Raw genomic sequence first — 19,233 nt, 5'->3', positions numbered from 1 at the left:
AACTGGAGGGGTAATTTTCAGTTCAGGCCACCTGAAATAAATCTCTGAGATTTCTCTGAATTCTGGGGGGGGTTTCTCTCAAAATGTCTCTCTGCAAACTCTTATGCCATTTTTTTTCACAAGCACGTTCTTCATGTCAGCTGTGATTTTATGCTTGCGTGTATTTTGCTGCTGCGTGATGATAGACTGAACTGTGAGGAGGGGGAAGGAAGGGGGGAATATTTCGGGAAAGGAAAGTAAGCACTGTATTTCCTTGAGATGCTGCTTCAAGGCAACCCAGCTGGGAGAACGAGTGGGCTGCATACCAGGGTGGATTTGATTTAAATCGAGTTGATTTAAATCACAATTTAAATCACGATTTAAATCACTAGTAAAAAGGCTTGATTTAAATCAACTCGATTTAAATCATAATTTTTAAAGAGCAACTGTCATCTCTGCTTCTCCTTTGACCCGTTGTTGACTCACCGATAGTCCCAGTGTTGCAGAATATACAGCCTCATGCTAAATAACTAAGCTCCATTTCATGCTGAATAAACTAAATTATTTATGTATCTTAAATAGAAAACTATCTTATGATAGATTTTTACCCCAAAAGTTTTTTATTGAAATATATTTGATAAAAATCAAAAAAATCCGATTTAAATCAAAAAAATCTGATTTTTTTTTATTTTTTTAAAAAAAATCATTGATTTTTATCCACCCTGCTGCATACCAACCTGTGCTTGAATTAACCTTTAGGAAAACTATAGATTTTGACACACAACTTTCAGTTCTTTTTACTACTGCAATATATTTGATCTCTAATAAACTATACTTTTCTCAACAAATGCTGCCAAAGATTTTTTTTTAAGTTTAAGTTGTGCTTTTTCCGACACTTCTTTTATCTTCTTAAAATCCCGGAAGGGAAAATTGAATTTCAGCGTAATTATGTTGTGCTGCAGTTATTTCACATGATTACTTAAAATGTACGCCTTGCATGCATGGCAGATAAGAGAGTTGTTTTTATCTTTTTATTTTTAATCCTCCTTTCAACAATAGTGTCTTCATAATTTTGTACACAATCTGAGAAAATGTGACAGTGTAGAAACCTTGTGACTGGACCCTTGGAGGACATGCGTGATTCTGAACTAATTTCTCTTTTGATCAGGGTGGAAATGAAAGACGTGTAGAAACTTGCACCAATTCTGCAAATGTTATGAAAGCTTTCAGAAATTTTTGTAGTACAGGTGGTCCTCAACTTACAACCACAATTGAGCCCAGAATTTCCTTTGCTAGGCGAGATAGTTGTTAACTGAGTTTTGCCACATTTTATGATCTTTCTTTCCACAGTGGTTCAGTGAATCATTGCAGCTGTTAAGTTATTAACACGAACTTGCAAACTTAAGTAAATCTGGCTTCCCCATTGACTTTACTTGTCAGAAGGTCACAAAAAGTGATCGCATGAGCCCAGCACACACTGCAACTGACATAAATACCTGCCAGTTGCCAAGTGTTTGGATTTTGATCACTTCCCCATAGAGATGTTGCAACAGTTGTAAGTGTCAAAAAGGGTCATAACTCACTTTCCCCCCCCCCCAGATGTTGACTTCAAATGTTCATTAAATGAACATTTAAGTTGAGGACTTTCTTTGCTGAAATGCCTTTCAAATACAGGTAGTCCCCAACTTATGACCAGTCACTCAGTGACCTTTCGAAGTTATTACTTACCTGAAAAAGGAGACTTACAAACCGGAACTGAAGTTCTAACACTCGCCTCCCTCTCCCCCCGCATTGAGCCTTGGTTACAGTTGTAACTCAAGGATTACAGTACCTGTTGTTGGTTAAGCCTAGATAGGAACATGAAACCGTACCCAGTGCAAAAGTCTTACAATTGGCCACTGGATGCCTTCCAGCAAACATTTAATCTTTGCAGTCACAAGGACTTCGTCTCTACATGTGGTATATGATATCAGTCTTGGCCTTGATGACTTGTACTATTTATTGTTTATTTTCTTTATTTTCATTTTTAGTTCCATGATTCTAAGTCACAGGTGGATTTCAACTCCCAGAATCCTTGAGTCAGCATGGCATGGCTGGCTCAGGAATTCTGGGCCACACAGAATTCAATTTATCTTTATCCACAAGTGATAAAGATAAATAAATAAATGAATAACTTTATTGTCATTGTACGTGTATACACGGTATACCCATACAACGAAATTTACTTAACACCCAAAAACCAGGTCCAACACACATAGCAATCCCCAAACACACTCCCACCTACCACAATTCCCCACCCCTAAACCACCCAAACATTCACACAACAGACCAAGTAATGCTGTCCAACAGCTCACTGATGGTGGCCCTTTAGTTCATTGTTGAGTGCAATTTTAGCTCTGGGATAAAAACTATTCAGAAGATGTGTGGTCCGAGTTTTAATTGTTCTGTATCTTCTGCCAGAAGGCAACAGTCCAAAAAGATTGTAAGCAGGATGGGAAGAGTCTCTGAGAATGTTATGCAACTTTCTCAAACAGCGAGATTCGAAGATATCGTCCAGGGCTGGTAGCTGGAGTCCGATGATATTCTGGGCAGTTTTAATGGTTTTCTGTAGAGCTTTTTCGTCCGCTACAGAGCTGCTCCCATACCATGCAAGAATGCCATATGTCAGGACACTCTCAATGGTGCTGCGATAGTAGGACAGAAGTAGATGCTGAGATAGATTTATAAAAGAGGCCCTAGCCTCGTTTCTTACCTCTGTTCTAAGTCATAGCTTTTGCTTTTTTAAAAAAATAAATAAATAAAAACATGCACAAGAGAGAATGCTTCTTTTGTTTTTAAACCCCTTCTTTTCCCCTTTTTGTGTTTTGGCGTTCAGATTTCGGCGTAAGTGCTTTTTTAGCTACCGGTGGGGACATTACACGAAACAAAGTGAGGAAAACCTTTGTGGGCACGCCTTGCTGGATGGCTCCCGAAGTGATGGAGCAGGTAAGAATAAATTGGAACAGGCTTTCATTGAGCATTGAAATTTCAAATACTAGTAGTCCTCAACTTATAAACTCAATTGGGACAGGAACCTTTGTTGCTAAGCAAGGTGGTTGCTAAGTGAGCTCCTGATTTTACGACCTTCCCCCCCCACCCCCTATTGTTTAAATGAATCACAGCAGATAAGCAAATCACACAGTTGTTAAGTGAATCTGACTTCCCCTGTTGACTTTGCTTGTCAGAAGGTTGCAAAAGGGGGATCAATGACCCTGGAACACTGCAACTGTCACAAGTACATGCCAGTTGCCAAGCATTCTAATTTTGATCATATGGTCACAGAGACGCTGCAGCGTTTGTAAGTGAAAATGGTCATAAGTCACTTTTTTTCCATGCCGTTGTAATGTCAAAACAGTCACTAAATGAACTGTTACAATTCGAGGACTACTTGTAAAACACTCCAGAACATTTATCTGTCTAAGAAACAACTTTTACTTTATTGAGAATGAGTTTCCTTTGAAAGCATTCGTTTACATTGTTCCAGATATATTTCTTCCCAGTCTTCCAGTGATGGTTGAAACAATAATCTATTGACCATTGTGAAGTCCAGGGCAGGAGTGGGATTGAGTTGTGAAACTGCTCGAGAAGGAGGAGGCTATTGTTTAGCCATTAACTTGGTGACCCGAGTGCATGTCACATCTTACTTAGTAAACAAAGTATTGCTTCAGTCCATGTCCAATGTCTGCGGATGCAAGAGGGGGCAGAGACAGCTGGAATGCGAAGAGATAGAGGCCGGTTTAGAATGGGGGCATAAAGGCCACCACTCAAATGAGAAGGGATCAATGGAACAGAAGTTGCCTTCAGAGGTTGTGGGAGCTTCATCCCTGGAAGCTTTCAAGAAGAGACTGGACTGCCATCGGCCAGAAATGCTGTAGGGCAGTGATGGCGAACCTTTTTGGCACCAAGTGCCCAACCGGAATGCGCATGCATGTGTGTGCGTCAGAGTGCCGGAAATCTGAAGACCAGCTGGCCGGTGCACATTTGCATGCTGGAAAACTGAAACCAGCTGGTTGGTGCATGCATGCCTGTTTTTTTGCCGGTTTTTGCTGTTTTCCAGGCCATTTTCCAGGCTGTTTTAGGCTGTTTTGGGGCCATTTTTGGGTCGTTTTCAGATAATTTTTGGGCTGTTTTCAGGCCTTTTTTGGGCCATAAACAGCCCTGAAAACGGCCCAGAAATGGCATGAAAATGGCTCCAAAACAGCCATTTTTCGGGCCATTTTCTGGCACTACGGCACATGCAAAGACCAGCTGTCCGGCATGCTGGAAACCAAAAGAGCAGCTGGCAACGGCGCCCGTGCCCACAGAGAGGGCTCTGCGTGCCACTTCTGGCACTCGTGCCATAGGTTTGCCATCATGGGTGTAGGGTCTCCTGTTTGAGCGGGTGGTGGGGGTTGGACTAGATGACCTACAAGGACTCTTCCAACTCTGTTATTCTAACCTTTTAAGAATACTGTACAGGTAGTCAATTTATGATCACGATTGAGCCCAACGTTTCTGTTGCTAAACAAGACAGTTGCTAAGTGAATTTTACCCGATTTGAGGGCCTTTCTTGCCAGAGTTGTTAAGTGAATCGCTGCAGCTGTTGAGTTAGTAACACGGTTGTTAAGTGAATCTGGCTTCCCCCTTGACTTTGCTTGACAGAAGGTCGCAAAAGGGGATCATGTGACCCCGGGGGACACTGCAACGGTCATAAATACGAGTCAGTTGCCAAGCATCTGAATTTTGATGACGTGACCACAGGGAGGCTGCAAAATGAAAAACGGCCATAGGTCACCTTTTTCAGTGCCACAGTCACTAAACGAACTGTCATAAGTCCAGGACTACCTGTAGTCTAAAGAAACGGAGGATTTCTAATGGCAAAGGATACCGCTTGGGCGGAACAAAATGGCTCCTCTCCAGAGCTCTTTACATTCAGAAGAGCGCAGCCTTACTAAACACCAAACTGTAGTAAAGAGAGAAACCTTGGATGGATTCTGATTCCAAAAATGAGCATCTTCTCTCATTTCTTCTAGGAGGAGATTAGGGCCTAGACCATTATGGCAGTACAGGTAGTCCTCAACTTATGACTGGTTGCTTAGTGACCATTGAAAGTTACCATGGACCTGCCCACACTTGAAAGATACTTATGACCTGATTCAGATGAACATCTCCCTCTCTCTCTCTCTCTCTCACACACACACACACACACACACACACAATTTTGTGACTGCATTTCTGGTGCTCAGCAACCGGCCCACATTTATGCCGTTCGCAGCATTCTGCAGTCACGGGATCATGATTTATGGCATTTTTGTCAAAAACTGGCATTTCCAATTTTCGGCGAAAACACCACATAACAAAAAAATAAGTTTGCTTAACAATCACAGATTCATGTCTGTGGAGATTCTCAGCCATCCAGTCATGGTTGTCCCAAAGTTGCCTTTTCTGAAAGTCCAGTTGCCTCTTGGAAAAAGCACCTTTGGGACAATCACAGATTCACTTAACAACCATGGTGATTTGCTTAGTGGCCACTACAAGACAGGTTGTACAGTTGACCCATTTGGCCACCATCATGGTCTTAAGTTGAGGACTACCTGTAGAAGGCTTGTGGTCCAACTCTCTCAGTTGGATGCTCTCTGTATGTACAGATACTCATCCATTTAACAACGGTTCATTTAATGACCGTTCAAAGTGACAATGGCACTGAAAAACGGCACTGACCATGTTTTTACCCTTAGGACCATTACAGCATCCCCATGGTCATGTGATCAAAATTCAGATGCTTGGCAACTGACTCATGTTTATGACGGTTCCAGTGTCCCGGGATCATGTGATCACCTTTTGTGATCTTCTGACAAGCAAAGTCAATGGGGAAACCAGATTCACTTATCAACCGTGTGACTAATTTAACAACTTGCAGTGAGTCACTTAACAAGCAAGAAAGGTCGTAACACAGGGCAAAAGTTACTTAACAAATATCACTTAGCAACAGAAATTTTGGGCTCAATTGTGGTCGTAAGTCGAGAACTACCTGTAATGGACCATAATTCTCATTGGGCTCAGCCACAGAGGTGCTGAATGTCACAGCCATTACAGGAGTTTAGATGGCTTTGGAGACCCAATCATGGGTTGTAATGAGTCAGCCCAGGCCAAGAGAGAATCATATTTCAAAAAACCATTCATGGTATCTTGCAATAAAATTGGATTTAGAATAAGATGCTTGCACTAAACAGGTGGTTGAATAGCTGTGTGAATTTCCAACCAGCATTGTCATTCATTCACTATATATCTTAACTATTTCTATGGGAATCAGTCCTGGAATTTGTTTAGGAAGTGTGGCAGTCTAACTTTATAATAAAGCTTGTGTATAATCATAATAAGTTACTTTTATAATAAAGGTAACTCTTTGATTCTTGGTTCCTCTCTGTTCAAAATGGAAATAATATTTATATATATATATATATGTAATATAATATAATATAATAATATAATATAATAATATAATATAATATAATATAATATAATATAATATAATATAATATAATAATATATAATTATATAATACATAATATATAAATAATATTTATAATAAAGGTAAGTCTTTGATTCTTGGTTCCTCTCTGTTCAAAATGGAAATAATATTGACTTTTGCGGTTGCCAAAGTGACATCTCACTTTGCAACTGCTTCACTTAACGACTGAAACTATGGTCTCAATTGTGACAATTGAAGACTACTTGTATTCTGGGAAGCTAACATCTCTTTGTTTTGGAAGAATTGCTTCAATTTCAAGGGCAATTCTGAGTTAACAAGACAGCAGAATTCAGCGATATTTGCAGTGAACATGATTTTCCAATATATCCAAAGATTAGTTTATTCCTCTCATTTGGCTAAAGTCTTTGTAATATTCTCACTCTTGTGAAGAAGAATACAAATTGTGCTATTTTCAGGCAGTAGTTTGAGAAATTAGAAGTCTGTTTTAGGTGCCTTATCATAAATGAATGCCAAGAGGTGAAGGAAGGTTAGCTCCCAAGTATGACTCAGGCAAGATACACATGGAATTGAACAGTTACTGTAATAGAAAAGCCAGTTTTGAAATAAACTTCTCTTACAATGCAGGTTCGGGGGTATGATTTCAAAGCAGATATTTGGAGTTTTGGAATTACTGCGATAGAATTGGCTACCGGAGCTGCTCCTTATCACAAATACCCACCCATGAAGGTAAGTTACAGATTTACCAGTTTAAATACCGTATTTTTCGGTGTATCTGCCACCCGAACCCGCGATCCCCTTCCTGATTCCAAACATGGGGTGTGTGCAGAGACAAAAAAAAGTGTACCATGTTTCAAGCGGCGGATCTGGCCAGGAGGAAAGAGAAGAGTCTGCTGAGAAGGAGGACGGGGGCGCGCGGCTCTGCATTGTGCAGAAGAACACTTTTAGGCGTCAGTGCTACAATCTCCTCCCCGAATCCTAAGCAGTTCCCAGTTCCCCGCTGCACATTGCAGGGGAACTGGCCGCCACCTGAAGTGCGACTCTTGAGGTTTGCATTTTGGAATCCAGGCAGCGATGGCTAGAAAGGAGGAACGTTTCCCTTTAGGGGCTCCCATTCAGCTCAGCTTGGCTCCTGGGCGTAGAGAGGGTTAGGCGGCGGCTCCTCACATTGCTGGGGAGTGAAGTCAGCGCGGCCAGAGGGGTGACCAGCCACAAATCGTGGCACCCGCCTTGTTCCCCAAAGCTGCTGGGCAGATTCCCCCCCCCCACTGTCCCGAAGAGGGAGGGTTGTTCCTCAGGCTGTGCCCTGATCCAGATCCCTGCCGCCTGGAACTGGCCAAAAATGGCCGAAGAGTGGGGGCCGGCGGGTGGGCGGAGCTACATTCGGCATATAAGACACACCCAGATTTTCACCCCCTTTTGGGGGGTAAAAATATATAACGAAAAATATGGTAATTCCTTTGACATGAAGAGTGTGCACACAGTCTGAAAAATTGGATTGACCCTCTTAGAAAATGGTATATCTGAAAAGTTGCAAAAAAGTCTAGGGACTGTTTGGATGCTTAAGCATGTAACAGAAGACAAAATCAATTGCGGTCATAAGTTGAAGAGTACCTGTGTGGCATTTTGTCCTCTACTGTGGACTTTCATAGGAACACTACAATCCTTGGGGTGCAGGGAAGCTATTTTGCCTCTTAGAGCCCTTCCCCAGTGATGGTGGAAAGAGGGCAGGTGAGATGTGATCTCTTCACAAGCAACAGTTGTTGCTTATAAAGAACTAGTAGTTATCCATCAGATGCTGTAGGACTTTAGGCCAAAGAGCAGCTAGACCTCAAAAGTAGTTTTCAAGTACTTTCATGTCTTCGCTATGTCTTTTTTTGTTAGCCAATTCATAATGTTCCTCAATGTCTCTAACAGAAGCCATTTTTTTCAGGTCTTAATGTTGACACTACAAAATGATCCCCCCTCCTTGGAGACAGGGGTTCAAGACAAGGATATGCTTAAAAAATACGGGAAGTCGTTCAGGAAAATGATTTCATTGTGCCTGCAGAAAGACCCAGAGAAAAGGTAACAAGCGGGATCATCTTAACTTCCTCCTTCTCTCTCCCTCTCTCTTTTAAATTTATTTATATGACTTGCATCTCCCTTTTCTGCCCATGGTCACATATAAATGCACACAAGTTGCCACACCTGAACACACATGCACAAGTTTAAAATCTAATACAGGTAGTCTCGACTTCATTTAGTGACTATTCGAAGTTAAAACACCACTGAAGAATGTGACTTATGATGGTTTTTCACACTTATAATCATTGCCGCATCCCCATGATCACGTGATTTACATTCGTATACTTGAAAACTGATCACATTTATTACAGTAGCAGTGTGATAATGTGATGATCTTTTGCAACCTGACAAGCAAAATCAATGGGGAAACCAGATTCGCTTAATAACCATGCTGTTCCTGCTAGGTAGGTCCAATGGGAAAATTGGAGGCTTTGGTGGCGCAGCAGACTAAAATGCTGTTAAATAGCACCAGCTGCGTGCAATTATTGCAAGTTCAAATCTCACCAGGCTCAAGGTTGACTCAGCCTTCCATCCTTTCGAGGTAGGTAAAATGAGGACCCGGATTGTGGGGGCAATAAGCTGACTTTGTATAAAAAAGAACACCGCTTAGGGGGGGCCGGAAGCCCTACTAAATAGGTATATACAAAAGTATGAAGGCTATTGCTTAACGCATTGTAAGCCGCCCTGAGTCTCCAAAGAAGGACGGCATATAAATCAAACCAATAAATAAATAGGTAGGTAGGTAGGTAGGTAGGTAGATGATAGATAGATAGATAGATAGATAGATAGATAGATAGATAGATAGATATTGAGACTCTAAAAAGAGAAGAGCAACAAAGGTCATTAGGGGCCTGGAGGCTAAAACATAGGAAGAACGGTTGCAGAAATTCGGTCTCTCTAGTTTAATGAAAAGAAAGACTAGGAGGTGACATGAGAGCGATTTTCCAATATCTGAGGGGCTGCCACAAGGAAGAGTGAGGTTCAACCTATTCTCCAAAGCACCTGAAGGCAGGACAAGAAGCAATGGATAGAAACTAATCAAGGAGAGAACCCATCTAGAACTAAGGAGAATCTAGAACAACAGTGAGAACAATTAATCCCTGGAACGACCTGCCTCCAGAAGTTGTGGGTGCTTCAATCATTAGAGTTTTTTTAAGAAGAGATTGGACAACCATTTATCTGAAACGGGATGGGTTGGACTAGAAGATCCCCAAAGTCCCTTCCAACTCTCTTATTCATTAGGCTGTGCTGTATGAAGTTGAAAGGGTTATGTCATCTTATAATGCACACCAGGTTTAAAAGCTATTGCAGAATTTCTGTGGCTTTGTGGGATAGGATTTTCTGTATGCGTTTTTGTAATCAGTTCAACCCCTTTTTTGCTGCATACAGTTCCGTGGTACAGTGATCATGGGTAAAAAGTTCAGGGAGATTTCCTTTTCAAATAACTGTAGCATTGTATTAGCCTTTCAGAGTAAGATAGGTCAGGAAGCAAAGGCCACAAGACATACTGGAATTCTATGTTAATGATCTAAGCCAGTTGAAGCTGTGGTGGACTTCAACTCCCAGAATTCCCCAGCCAATATGAATTTGTATATTTGAAATTCACACAGCTTCCAATGGCCAAGATTGAGAAACAGATACAGGCTATAATAGCAGACATAGTAACATCAATAGGAGAGAATATTTGTAACTCAGAATTAAACTAAGGTTGAACCGCAGACTAGCATTGATGATGTTACCTAGTTGGGTAATGAAATGTCTGCAAGAAAATATCTAAGCTCACATATCAAAATATTGAAACTTGATAGCATTTCTCTGCTATGCTAGCACGTCTCTTATCCCAAAAAGATTCAGGAGGGAGAAGTTTTGAGTTTTTTTTTTTCTTTCTCCTTCCAGTTTTTCTGGAGTAAGATCATGTTTTGCTAATAACTAACCTTCTCCAAATCATCATATCTATTACAAAACACATTTAAGCACAATCATCAAGAAAGAGGTAGTCCTCGACTTACAACAGTTCATTTAGTAACCGTTCAAAGTTATAGTGGCACTGAAAAATGTGACTTGTGACTGTTTTTCACAATTACAACTATTGCAGCATCCCCATGGTCACATGATCAAAATTCAGACGCTTGGCAACTGACCCATGACAGCTGCACTATCCAAGGGTCATGTGATCATCTTTTGAAACCTTCTGACAAGCAAAGTCAATAGGGAAGTCAGATTCACTTAACAACAGTGTTATTAACCATTGCAAGTGATTGACTTAACAAGTGTGACAAGAAAGGTCATAAAATGGGGCAAAACTCAGTTAACAATTTTCTCACTCAGCAACAGAAACTTGGGGCTCAATTGTGGTTGTAAGTTGAGCACTATGGATACAGAAGTTCAAGAAGGGAAAGTAGATGCCACAAGCAAAGAACTCCAGAGGATTATTGAATGGGAAAGCACTAAGACAGTATGATTGGCCTTTGGAACTTCCTGCTATAGGATATTGCATCATGTCCACTGATAACTGCCTTATTGATGTTTTAACAAATGTTAGTTTTCAATGTTTGTTTGCCTCTGGTTCAGACTTTCTAAGAACTGATGTTAAGAAGTAAAGTAAGATAGTTTTATGACATTAGTCTGGGCCATGTGGTTAACCAGATTAAAACAAACTAAAGCATTGTTCTCATCATATATTTAATACTCTTAAATATTTGCATCTGCTTCAGGTAAAATTCTGTGCAAATACATAAAATAAGAATGTGAATATTATGCAGGAAATGTTTATCTTACTATTGTTGAGAGATCACACAGGTTTGCTTATGGCCTCACTTTGCCAAAAGACACAATTTTTATCCAGCATTAACATCATCTTTGTTTCTTTTTCTCTAATGTATGAATTGAAATGTACAACCTGTGAAAAGCAACATCTGTTCTGATCTGTGTTCTTATTGTGGGTGATTCTCCTATATGAAATAGAAAAAGCTCTTTAAAAATTCCTGCAATATACCATAGGCTTAAGAAACTCCTTTTTTTCTGTCCATAGACCTACAGCAGCTGAACTTCTAAGACACAAATTTTTCCAGAAAGCAAAGGTAGGATCAAGTGTTTTTTATCAGGGCAACCTGGTCTACCCAATTATGGGATGGCGCATATTCCGCCACTTTTGAATCCCAGAAGGGTACGGCTAGCTGATGAGAGCTAAATAGCTTGAAATAGATCTATACTAGTCTCCCTTTATTTCTTTGTCAGTAAAACATAAATTCAACACAAAGATAGGATCCTTGATTGATGCAGTCATCTACCAACTTAGATGTTGGAGAAATATATTTATAGACAAGGAATAGTCTTAGTAATTTTTTTTACATTGTTGTAAACTGCCCACAGTCACTTGATAGTTAGATGGTCGACATATAAATGTAATGATTTATCAGAGATTTCCCCCAATTTCCATCCACCCCACCCAATGACACGTTTGCTTCTCATTTAAGATCTATTCTGATTTTGCCACCCACAATACTGGTAATCCTTTAAGTGTGAAACTGTTTGTGTGGCTTAATACTCTTGAGTTCGCCCTGATTCTTTTTGAGCCAGATTGACTGTTTAATCACTCCGAATACAACTGCCTTATGGTTCAGTTTTGTGCAGCTTTAATTTTTATTATGGTACCTAGTGGAGAAAGAAAATAGTTGCATATCTTTGCCTCTGTCCAGTGACAGAGCATGTTACTACTCGCCTGGAGATTGTTCCTCTTTAATACATTGCTTTCTTAGCTCTTGTGTCAAAGGCAATTTTATTCAGTATCATATAACTAAAACTTTTTCTCTCTCTCTCTTTCCCTCCGCTAAAAGCTTTAGGGGAATATGCAGTTTGAGTGCCCTGGAATTGGGTGGCTGATCAATTCAGTAAATAACGATAAACTGTAGCTTTTGAAGAGCAGATTGCAATAACTGATGGTTTCATTCCTTTTGCAGAATAAAGAATTTTTACAAGAAAAAATATTGCAGAGAGCCCCAACTATCACTGAAAGAGCCAGGAAGGTACAAATTAAAGCGGAAATCTGCATGAAAATGGTTCTGTAAAATTTCTTGCATCTTGTCTTAATGTGTAGCTTGCCTGTAGCCTGAGAAGCGGGGAAAATAATTCTGGCTGATTTCACATATCTTAAAGAAACTTAGTTCCTCCTGCTTTAAAAGTAGTTAGCCAGCATCTTTGGTAGGTATACAGTTTTATCTAAGCTGACATGGCAGGTTTGCGTTTCTGGTAACAAACCAGACAGTTGAGCTAAAAAACCAAAACATTGGCTTCTGTTGCTAACTTGTTAAGTGAATTGCAAACATTCAGTATTCTTCCAAAGGGAGGGGGAAGAGGGGATGGTTCCGCGCGAGTGACGGGTAAACATGCATGCACAGTTCCTTTTGCGTGAGTGGCGGGAACACGTGTGTTGCTGATACAAGTTGAACATGCACACACGCTCATCTGCTGCTCGTGGAAGTGGGGAAGTGCGGGCGCACACTCGCTCACCACTCTTTCGGTACAGAACAGCTCAAAGCCCAGTAGTGGGTCACGGCCTGGGGATTGGAAACCCCTGCTGTATGGCAAATAATGAAACAGTTTCATAAATAAATTAATGTTCCTTTGCTTGTTTTGGTGCGTGGCTTAATTTGCTGGCAAATGGGATGACAGCCTGCCTGTCTGTGGATGCATAAGTACATCTTTTATTGCAAAGACTAAAATATTCAAGCTGTATATAAATTAGTTTTAAATGTAGGCTGTGACTGTATTGATGGATTTTTCAATGTCATTTTGTTTCCTCCTCTTTCTGCTTGGGTGGAGATATATATATATATATATATATAAAAATCATTGATTTCTGGATGGATAGTTGTGTCAAGCACAGCCTTTCTATTTTTGTTTCTGCACAAGATAGCAAAAATTGTAACAAGTGCATCTTTTCGTTTTATCAAAGCCTTACAGGAGATGCAATGAGGCCGTATAGGTAGTCCTTGATTTATGACCGTCCTTGCAATTGTTATAATGTCTCCACAGTCACCTGATCAAAATTTGGGCATTTGGCAACCAGCAAGTATAAGTAGTTCTCAGTTTACGAACACAATTGAGCCCAAAATTTGTGTTGCTAAGTGAGACATTTATTGTGAGTTATGCCTCATTTTACGACATTTCTTGCGGCAGTTGTTAAGTGAATCACTGCAGTTGTGAAATTAGTAACCCAATTGTTAAATGAATCTGGCTTCCCCATTGACTTTGCTTGACAGAAGGTCGCAAAAGCTAATCACACAACACAGCAAAGGTTATAAATATGAACCAGTTGCCAAATATCTGAATTTTGACCGCATGATCATGGGGATGCTGCAGTGGTCCTAAGTGTGAAAAATGGTTATAACTTATAAGTCAGTGCCGTAACTTTTCAGTGCTGTTGTAACTTTGAACAGTCACTAAACGAACTGTTGTAAGTTCGAGGACTATCTGTATTTACAATGATTACAGTATCTCAGGGTCATGTGACCATCAATCTTTCCATGGTGCTTCCAACAAGCAAACTCAATGGAGGAAGCTGCAATCACTTAATCACCACGTGATTTGCTTAACAACCACGACAAAAAAAGATCATAAAATCAGGTGTGACTCAGTTAACGACCGCAGCGCCTGGCAACAATTGTTCCCAATTGTGGTCATAACTCAAGGGCTACCCATACAACTACCTGAGCAGAACTGCATTGTTACACATCTATTCTTGCTCTTGTTGGAGTGCAGGTCAGGAGAGTCCCTGGTTCCAGCGGACGACTTCATAAGACTGAAGATGGTGGCTGGGAATGGAGCGACGATGAACTAGATGAAGAAAGCGAAGAGGGCAAAGCGGCAATTTCACAGCACAGGGTGGGAGTCAATTTCACTTTTTAAAATACTCAAAGTACAGCTCCTCACTGAATTCATGCTTTGTGAAGAACTATGGAGTCCTTGGTGCTCTTGTGAGCTTGGCTGTTTTCTTGCAGACATTTCATTACCCAACTAGGTAACATCATCAGTACTAAAAGTGCAAACCCCATTCCTTACTAGCACTGATGATGTTATCTAATTGGGTCATGAAACAGCTGCAAGAAAACAACCAAGCCCAGAGAGCATCAAGGACAGGGGTGAAATCCAGCAGGTTCTGACAGGTTCTGGAGAACCGGTAACGGAAATTTTGTGCTGTTTGGAGAACTGGTAGTGGAAATTTTGAATATTTCGGAGGACTGGCAAATACCACATCTGGCTGGCCTCAGAGTGGGGTGGGAATGGGGATTTTGCAGTATCCTTCCCCCAGGAGTGGTGAGGAAATGGGGATTTTGCAGTATCCTTCCCCTGCCACGCCCACCAAGCCATGCCCACAGAACCAGTAAAAAAATTAGGATTTCACCACTGATCAAGGACTCCATAGTTCTTGTTGTTCTCCTCCCCCACTTTCTCCCACTTCCCCCTCCCTCTCCCCCCCGCCCCAGTGCTCCTTCTGCTCCTCCTCCTTCCCTCCACAAACTCCTCTCCCTTGTAGCACTGATGATACTACCTAGTTCGGTCATGAAATGTCTGCAAGCTCAGAGAGCTCCCCTCATTTCAACCCTGAACTACAAATATTTTCCTTTATTGATGCTTTGTATTAGTCTCCTCCTGGTCTATCTTTCTGGCAATAGGAACAGTTAGAAACTGTAAGCAGGAATGATGCCAATTACACATTTTACAGACTCATCTTCTGAGTTATCTGTTCCTTTCAATGATTGAGTCTAATTGCTGCAATATCTTAATATTACATTTAATATTGTTCTAATATTTAATATTTTATCTCATTTATTGTAATGTCTCTATATTATACGGTTATATTTGTGGCTTGTGTGCATAATGCGTTTTATTAGTGTTGTATATCAGTGATTGCATGACCTCTGTAGATGCCATAGTAGGCTAAATAAGCATACATTTGGGTCTAATACTTTTGCCAGTACAAAATACTGGCCCTCTTTCATTTTTTATGGAGATGCATGAAAAAAAATTCCACGGCTCTAAAGATTCTTTGTGAATCCACTGTGCCAACCTTCCCTGATTGATGCAATCTAGGACCAAAATGAAAGTTATTTAGAGAAATCAAAGGGTTGCAGAGAATTGCAATGTCCAATCTTTGCTGTGGGTTAGTTATCAGGATGTTGTACATATTACATTCACAAAAATTTTTCTCACTATATACTCTGCGATTTCTTTTTCCTCAGCAGAGGTGCTTCTGACCGCAACATTATTCTCTAATCTGTTAAAACAAACCCTAAAATCTTCTAAAACTGCTTTTTAAAAACCAGACTGATTTCTGTTTAGTATTCATAGACATGGCATGCTTATCTTGCAAACTCTCATAATTAACTATTAAAATTATTAATTATTGAAAGCAATTAGTAAGCCAGTTTATCTCTTTCTGCCCAGCTCCCCCTTTATTTCCTGTATCTAAAGCTGTCAGAACTCAACACTTTGAATCTCTTCGTGCCTCAGGAAGAAATAATGGATTTTAAGTGCTTTTGCTTGCATGAGGATATTCCTTTGTAAGGGTGTCTGGTGACTTTCTGTGCTCTACTCAGGACTTCACCATATTTTAGTAAAAGTGATTGAGATACTGAATTACACCCAAGTAGACTCCATATGTTGGCATCCACAGGATGAGATCCAAAAAAGGCAAAATGATGACCACATTAGTGTCATGGAGGTCCATTGTTCATGTCCATTGAATATTAACGTAACAGCACTATTGTGGCTGCCATCTTGACTTTTTTTGCCCATACGATGCCTATATCGCTGAGTCCACTTGACATCTTGCTTCCCTTAGGAACTTGATTGTGAACTTCAGGCAAACATCACAATTCTTGCTGCTTTTCTTTTAAGATATAATCGTAACTGCTTATAATACAGGTAGTCCTTGACTTGTGACTGGTCACTTAGTGACTTTCAAAGTTAGGATGGACCCCTCGAAAGCTAGTTACGATCCAGATTTAAAGTTACGATGGTACACCCCCCCCCCTTTCCATGGACTCACGACACACAGTCATGCAACCATGTTTATGACGGTTTGAGTGAACTATGGGTTTGCTTTAAAGAGTGCAGTGTTCACTTAATGACTGCCGCAAATAAGGTTGTAAGTTTGGATTGTCACATGGGTGATCTGATTTACGATAAGCATGATTTATAGCCCTAAAGTGCAAGCTTAATTGTGGTCGTAACTCGAGGACTGCCTGTATTGCAAGATTTTTGAAAACATGGCAAGGACCCCAAAGGTGCTTTTTCAGGAGGCAACCGGACTTTCTTTTTTCTTTCTTTTTTTTCAGGAGGCGAGAATAGAATATTTCCTTGGTCAAAATATTCTACTTCATGCTACTGTGACTATGGAGATTCTCAGCCATTCAGGACATGATTGTCCCAAAGGTGCTTTTTTCAAGAGGCAACTGGAATTTCCAGCTTTTCTTTGAAGACGTTTCGCTTCTCATCCAAGAAGCTTCTCCAGCTCTGACTGGATGGTGGGGAATGGAAGGGTTTATAACCAGCTGTCTGCAAGGAGTATATATCCTTCCATTCCCCACCATCCAGTCAAAACTGAACAAGCTTCTTGGATGAGAAGTGAAACGTCTTCAAAAGAAAAAAACAGAAAGTCTGGTTGCCTCTTGAAAAAAGCACCGTTGGGACATGCTACCATGACCATTGCAAAACTGTCCAATGTTTGCTTTTCAGATGATCTAAAAAAAAAATAGAAGCAAAAAGCATATTGCAGTTGCGTGTTATTAAATTTGTCAGGGAATGGCGCAGCAGGTGTCCAAATGAAGGCAGTGATGCTGACATGAACTTCTTGTATTAGATAAATAAGAATATTTTATATATATATATATATTTGCCGCAAACAAGATAGTCAGGCAAACAGGACCATCATGAGGTAAATCGCAGATCCCACAGAAGAAAAAAGACGGGAAAAGGGGGAAACTCCCCCTCCGCACCCACAGCAACCAATCACAGCACAGATTGCCTCACACAAGAGCCAGCCCTCTTCCATCAATCATCCACAACCGTGTGTTCAGGCTTGTTGCGCAATCCCTTTGCTCCAGCTACTAAATTTAAATCTCTTAACATATTGCCTGCACCTTTCCAACTTTCAGTAAAAAAATAAAAATAAATACATATATCAGGGTTATTAGCAATCTTGTCTATCTTCAGATAACATGATTTACCAGAATAAAGTATATTAACCCCCATGCAGCTCAGTGACACGTTGACATACATCGATTTCCAAGGCAGGTGAATGACTTAGGGTGTTTCTGTCCCCTCCAAAATTAATAGAGCTTGTCGATCAGAAAGGTTGGCAGTTTTGCGGTTCGAATCCCTAGTATAGGTCTCCTGCGTGAGCAGTGGGTTGGACTAAATGACCTCCAAGCTCCCTTCCAACTCTGTTACTGTCATTATTATTATTAATTAAGCTTGTCATAAAAACTGGACTGTAATATTCTACCCTTAAACAGTTACGACCATTGTATGCTAATCACGGGTCTCTTTTTCTCTCTTTTAGTCTCCCAGAGTGAAAGAATCCTTACAGAATTCTGAGGTAAATTGTGAATCATGTACGTTATATTAGAAATCTCCATTAAATCAGGGGTTCCTCATCTCGGCAACTTGAAGACGCATGGATTTCCTGTCTGAGTGGGGAATCGTGGGAGTTGAAGTCCATGCGTGGTAAAATTGCCAAGGTTGGGAACCCCTGCATCTTGTTTGTATAACAGAGCTGAATTGTTGTCCAAATTGATTGATTGTGTGCCCTTAAGTTGGTATCAAAGTGTAAGCAACCTCATAAGGAGGACTTCTCCAGCATGATCTGTCCCTTAATTTGGTTCTTCTGATCTTTCCAGGGCGTCCCCATTGCTGATGAATCCATCCGCCTTGCTGTTGTTTTCCTTCCTTCCTCCCTTCCCTCCTTCCTCCCTCCCTTCCTTCCTTCCTTCCTTCCTTCCTTCCTTCCTTCCTTCCTTCCTTCCTTCCTTCTTTTCCAGCATTATAGACCTCTCCAGAAAGAGGCAGCTTTGCATTCGTTGATGGATCATGTGCTAGTAAATCAGGCTTAACTCTTAAGTGACCCCATAGGTAGATGTTTTGTTCCCAGTCTGGTGTTTCAGATCTTCCAGTGATGCACCATGGCTGCTGTAATTGACCTTGTCTACCTTACTGTTGATCTTTTTCCCTCTTCTTTTCATTCCTGTCTCCCCCACCACCCCCACCTCCCCAGTAGGGTGGATTTTTTCAAAAGAGATGGGTCTTTGGTGCATAGCCACATCTTAAGGATGCTTCACTGGTTTTCTAGCACATTGCAGAGGGCTGCAAATGTGGTCCCTTTGAATTCTGCAATTATGTGGTTCTGTGATAATGCCCACACTTTTGCTGGTTGTACAAAGGCCATTTGTACTTCAGATTCGCTGATATATTTTTTCAGGTAGTTGGTGAAGATCCACCATTTGTGCCCCTTACAGCTAATCCTCGACTTACAACAATTCATTTAGTGGCGATTCAAAGTTACAACGGCACTGAAAAAAGTGACTTATGACTGTTTTTCACACTTAACAAACGTTGCAGCCTCTCCACAGTCATGTGATCAAAATTCAGATGCTTGGCAACTGATTCATATTTATGAC

General features: G+C 40.7%; 1 protein-coding gene and 1 long non-coding RNA gene across 4 annotated transcripts in view; one reads left to right on the top strand and one right to left on the bottom strand.

The window, feature by feature from the left end:
* The window catches only part of OXSR1 (oxidative stress responsive kinase 1), an 89,489-nt gene that overhangs the window by 57,073 nt on the left and 13,183 nt on the right, over positions 1-19,233 (top strand). For all 3 annotated transcript variants that reach the window (XM_034401749.3, XM_034401750.3, XM_034401751.3), the window contains exons 6-12: positions 2,855-2,964; positions 7,115-7,216; positions 8,421-8,554; positions 11,586-11,634; positions 12,514-12,579; positions 14,315-14,437; positions 18,120-18,155. In XM_034401749.3, coding sequence (XP_034257640.1) covers positions 2,855-2,964; positions 7,115-7,216; positions 8,421-8,554; positions 11,586-11,634; positions 12,514-12,579; positions 14,315-14,437; positions 18,120-18,155 — 620 coding nt within the window. The remainder of the gene's footprint in view (positions 1-2,854; positions 2,965-7,114; positions 7,217-8,420; positions 8,555-11,585; positions 11,635-12,513; positions 12,580-14,314; positions 14,438-18,119; positions 18,156-19,233) is intronic.
* The window catches only part of LOC148114390 (uncharacterized), a 51,749-nt gene continuing 39,855 nt past the window's right edge, over positions 7,340-19,233 (bottom strand). Inside the window, exon 3 of the long non-coding RNA XR_015734133.1 lies at positions 7,340-7,353. This is a non-coding gene — a long non-coding RNA (uncharacterized LOC148114390). The remainder of the gene's footprint in view (positions 7,354-19,233) is intronic.

The sequence above is a fragment of the Pantherophis guttatus genome, chromosome 4 (genome assembly GCF_059756535.1).
Source record: "Pantherophis guttatus breed Tessera chromosome 4, ASM5975653v1, whole genome shotgun sequence".
NCBI classification, from domain to species: domain Eukaryota; kingdom Metazoa; phylum Chordata; class Lepidosauria; order Squamata; family Colubridae; genus Pantherophis; species Pantherophis guttatus.
This window is presented reverse-complemented; position numbering and strand designations above follow the sequence as displayed.